The sequence below is a fragment of the Palaemon carinicauda genome, chromosome 29 (genome assembly GCF_036898095.1).
Source record: "Palaemon carinicauda isolate YSFRI2023 chromosome 29, ASM3689809v2, whole genome shotgun sequence".
Classification (NCBI taxonomy): domain Eukaryota; kingdom Metazoa; phylum Arthropoda; class Malacostraca; order Decapoda; family Palaemonidae; genus Palaemon; species Palaemon carinicauda.
Window position 1 is genome coordinate 55,439,402 of NC_090753.1, and position 5,000 is coordinate 55,444,401.

The window sequence follows — 5,000 nt, forward strand, 5'->3', positions numbered from 1 at the left end:
GAGAGAGAGAGGGGGGGGCTGGAACATGTAGCCAAAAGAGAGAGAGAGAGAGAGAGAGAGAGAGAGAGAGAGAGAGAGAGAGAGAGAGAGATATTGGGGTAATAGGTGTATCATGTTTACGTGGCCGAGAGAGAGAGAGAGAGAGAGAGAGAGAGAGAGAGAGAGAGAGAGAGAGAGAATCAGATCCTGTTTGTGCTTATTACATATCCTCGTCTGCACCTTCGAGTGAGGGAGGATATTAGCATAATCATTAATCACCTGATCGCTTTAGTGGGCCAATTGGGAAAGCTTCGAATCTCTCCATCTGCTGGAGATTTAGTCATTTCCATGAACACCAGAATTAGTGTTTGTCAGGTTAAATAAAGACACCTAAATTAACAGATAGACATAAATACATAAAGGAAAATTATTCTTTCCGGAAAAACTGAAATACTAAGTTGGCATATAATAACCATACGTTAATATGTTTTAACCCAGTTAAAATATATAAACAAAACTTGTAAAAGATAGGAATGAATGAACGAGCAAGAATAAGGGTGTCCTCGTCCTTATGAGGAACTCTCTGAGAGCCCCTTTGAGGAGTAACCTTTTCAACGATTAAGAAATGTCAAGAGCAATTGCTGGGACATTTAGGGTAATTTATTGATCCCCAAGTGGCAATACCCTCATCATCTTCCCCCCCCCCCCCCCCCGGCCACTCGTGTTTACCTTCGCAAAACACTTGTGAGAATCTCTGACGACATTTCCCAAAAGATTAGCGAAGGATAACGACCTGTGAGTTGGCGAATCGTCCAAAGAGAGGATTTAAATGTTTCCTATTTTCCCTCCGGTCGATTTTAATGGTGAACTCTTCAAGATAACGGAGGAGGATAAACCATTCTGTAATAAGGAGAGAGAGAGAGAGAGGAGAGAGAGAGAGAGAGAGAGAGAGAGAGAGACAGAGAGAGAGAGAGAGAGAGAGAGTAGGGGATGGGAAGATATAATTTAGATGGAAAGAGGATTCGTTGGAATCGCATTAAAACGGGAATACCTTTTTGGGAATTCAGTTTTCCGTCTGGGAATATTAGAGCCATATTTCACAGGCAGACTTAAACGCGTCCTTTAATATATTCGGGGTCTTTTCATGGTTGTTTTTTTCTATATATATATATATATATATATATATATATATATATATATATATATATATATATATATATATATATCTATATATATATATGTATATATCTATATATATATATATGTATGTATCTATATATCTATATATATATATGTATATAAATATATATATATATATATATATATATATATATATTCATATATATATATATATATATATATATATATATATATATATATATATATATATATATATATATATATATATATATATATATATTTGTGTGTGGTGTAGTGTGTATATACCATATGATTTATTTTCCTGTTCCTCCCAGCCTAACGAGGGTACCACAGCCCACCCTCCCCCATACTTCAACACAATGAAATTTTATATGCTGACTCTCTTATTGTTGCTACCTGATAGCAGGGGATCATATCGGAAAGGAGTCAGAAATTGGTCGTCATTCATCTCTATCCCTATCACACTCTGTTCCATCTCTCCTGTCACGTAGGCCTTTTTTCTATCCATCGATCCATCCAAAAGAAACAAAATGAGATTTTTTCCTGGTTCCTCTTTGTCTGAGTTTGGTTAATACTGCTAGACTGTCACAAATGAAACTTCATATAATGACTTCCGTATTGTTGCTACCTCAGCAATAATTAAGATGACTCAAGGTAGCATCTGAGCCTATCGGAACTACGTCACATACTCTCGCCATTCATTTCATCTCCTATCACTCTCTTTTGCATCTTCCATTTCCATCCACCCAAACTTTGGCCTTTCCCATTCAGCTCTCCCATCAACCCTTCCATTTATCACCCTCTTCAGCAGACGACCATTTTCCATCCTCTCTATAGGGCCAAACCACCTCAACATATTCATATACACTCTGCCTGCTAATTTATTCCTCACAACCGTTCTCACTCTTACTGCTTCATTCCTCTCTATCCAGTCAAAACACACCACCTATACTCATCAGGCACTTCATCTAGAACACATTCAATTTCTGTCTCTCTTTTAATTTCATTCCCTGACATCATAGTTGGTACAATCACTTTCTCGTACTGAACTCTTTGCATTCATCCTTAACCCTCTATTTCTTATTACTTCCTTCAAAGCACCCAACATTTTACAAGCTTTGCTTCCTATTTTCGTATTATAGCCCACATTTCCGGTCCATACAATAACTCTGGTCTTATTACTGTGATATGGATCTCGATTTTTAGCTTGATTGGGAATTTCTCATTACATACCACGCATGCTTCCTCCCTCCACTTCCCCCAAGCTACTTTAATCCTATTCTTAATTCTAGTCTCACATCCTCCATCATGACCTATTGTAGATCTCAAGTATCTCAATTTTTCCACCTTTTTTATAACGGAACCTTTACTTTCATGCTTAACTATCCTGTCCCTTCCTTACTGCTCACTATAAAAGTTTAAAGGCCGCTCATGAATGGCAGAGGCTAGGGACCGTGACATTGCCCTATCAAGCAGGACAATGCCCTAGAGACTGACCATATATACATATGATCAACGCCCAACGACCCTCTCCACCCAAGCTAGGACCAGGCAATGGCTGGAGATGACTCAGCAGATAGACCGATAGGCTCACCCAGACCTCATTTCTTTAGCTCACAAGTATGGTGAGGTCGTAGCGACCAAAGAAACTAACGAGTTTGAGCTGGAAACGAACCCCAGTCTGGCGATCACCACTCAGGGACGTTATCACATCGGTCACCACAACCCGACTTCTCTAGACGTATCCACATTTACTCTCAAGCCACTGCTCTTGAGCTCCCGCAACTCTTCCTTTTGTATCTTTTTACTTAACACAGTCATGACCACGACAAATAAAAACCGACCTAATGCTGACCCCTGTTGTAATCCAACACTATCTTAAAAGGTTTCTGTTTTCCGAACAGTTATTATTACTTTTGTCCTTGTTCTTTTGTACATCTTCTCTACCAAAAGATTACTTCTCTTGGTATTCTATCATAAGACTTCTCTAGATCTACAAAGGCACAGAGAAGCTTCTGGTTTGCCTCTAACCTCATTTATTGTGGCTGCCTTGCTACGAAGATGGCATCCACAGTCCCTCTCCCCCTCATGAATTCATAATATTGTTTCCCAGTCTTTAAAATCTCTTTCAATCTCTCATCTTGTTCCCTCTCAAAAACGTTTAAAGCATGCTCTGTTAGTTTAATTTCCCTGTACTTACCACAATCCATGATATCACCTTCTATTTTAGATATATATACCATTTAAATTCTCCATCTCTTATCTCAATAACTCCCAGTTGCTTCAAATCCAGTCTATGCCTTTTCCTCAATTTTGAAATCCTATAGGTATCTTTTTCCTTTAATTGCTCTACCACTCTCACAATAGGCTATACCTACTTTCTTCCTAGAAGTCTTTTCCGCTTCTTTGTACCATTCCTCTGCACCCTGTGAATATCATACTTTCCAGTCCTTAATGGCCTTTGATTTTCTTTTAACCGACTCTTGAACCTCTGTCCCACCACCATTTTTCTCCTTTCGGCATACCATATGCGCTGGTTCTTCCCACTCATTCGTTGTGTTTCCCCTACACATATATCATTCATACCCACTCATATATTTTCCACTCTGTTACTTTGTCCTATTTCCAAGTTCAACCTTCTCGGTTGTCTCTCTCTTTTACAAACCTCCCAATTTTTTCACCCTTTTCTCCGTTGAGGTCCCAAACCTTAATTCTAGATATATTCTTTCTCTTCTTGGAATTTTTATCCCTCATTTTGAAATCCATCACTGTCAGTCTATGTTGTTTAACACATGCTTCCCCAAAAATTGCTTTACAGTTCATCACATTGTTTTTGTCAGCTCCTTTAACCAGGATATCATCTATTTGGCTTTCCACTGCTCCACTTTCATAGGTGATCAGGGGTCTATTCAACTTCTGAAACCAGGTGTTCAAACATGCCAACTCAAAACTCAGAGTCACCTCTGATGTATACTCCTCATCTTCATTTCTAATTCTAAACCCATGGCCCCACATGTACTTCCTCAGATTCATCCCCTCTCTTCCCCACTCTTCCACTCTGCCTCAAACTTTTGTCTCTTAAATATTTTTCTTGTTTTTGGCAACCCATCTGAGAGCATATGCTAAATTTATATCTATTATCTAAACGCTTATTATCATTGAATCTTTAAAAGCCTATCAATTACTATCTTTACTTCTACCACTTTTTCCTTCCAATTATTACGTATTATGACTGCATTTCCATTTCTTCCCTCTCGTGACCCACTGTAATAGAGCTTATACCCATATCCTATCTCTCGTTTCATTTCCTTTCCATCTTATCTCCTTCACATACAGGATATTTATCCTCCTCCTCTCAATCACATCCACTATCTCCCTCAATCTTCCCGTTAGTGTACCAGCATTCGACGTACCTGCTCTTATCTTCCATTTTGTTACTAGCTTCTTTGGCCGTAGTTGTGAACCCTTTGGTATTCCTCGTTCATCTATCACGATAATAGCGGGATTCTGACGTGCGTCGCTTACAGGGGACGCCCGAGCCTCTTCCATATTTCTAATAGCATCAGGCATGGTTAATAAATTAGCAGAGGGATTTTACAACCAAATGCCCGTGCAGTCATGAAGAGCTGTACTTTAGTCCCTTTTTATGCAAACTACTGTATATATATATATATATATATATATATATATATATATATATATATATATATATATATATATATATATATATATATATATATATATATATGGAATTTAATTTAGGAATGGTGGTGTACTTGGGGAATTTCATAATGACAGTTCTTATTTTCAAGAATCTAATCGTGTTTTTTTTCACATTTTGTGAAAATAATACGTGATTA

The 5,000-nt window shown here is 38.0% G+C and overlaps 1 protein-coding gene across 1 annotated transcript in view; it reads right to left on the reverse strand.

Moving 5' to 3' along the window:
• Positions 1–4,173, reverse strand: part of LOC137622589 (uncharacterized) — a 9,810-nt gene extending 5,637 nt beyond the window's left edge. Inside the window, exons 1-2 of the mRNA XM_068353195.1 lie at positions 3,806–4,173; positions 3,582–3,705 (exon numbers count right to left, since the gene is read on the reverse strand). Coding sequence (XP_068209296.1) covers positions 3,582–3,705; positions 3,806–4,173 — 492 coding nt within the window. The remainder of the gene's footprint in view (positions 1–3,581; positions 3,706–3,805) is intronic.
• Between the last annotated feature and the right edge of the window lie 827 nt (positions 4,174–5,000).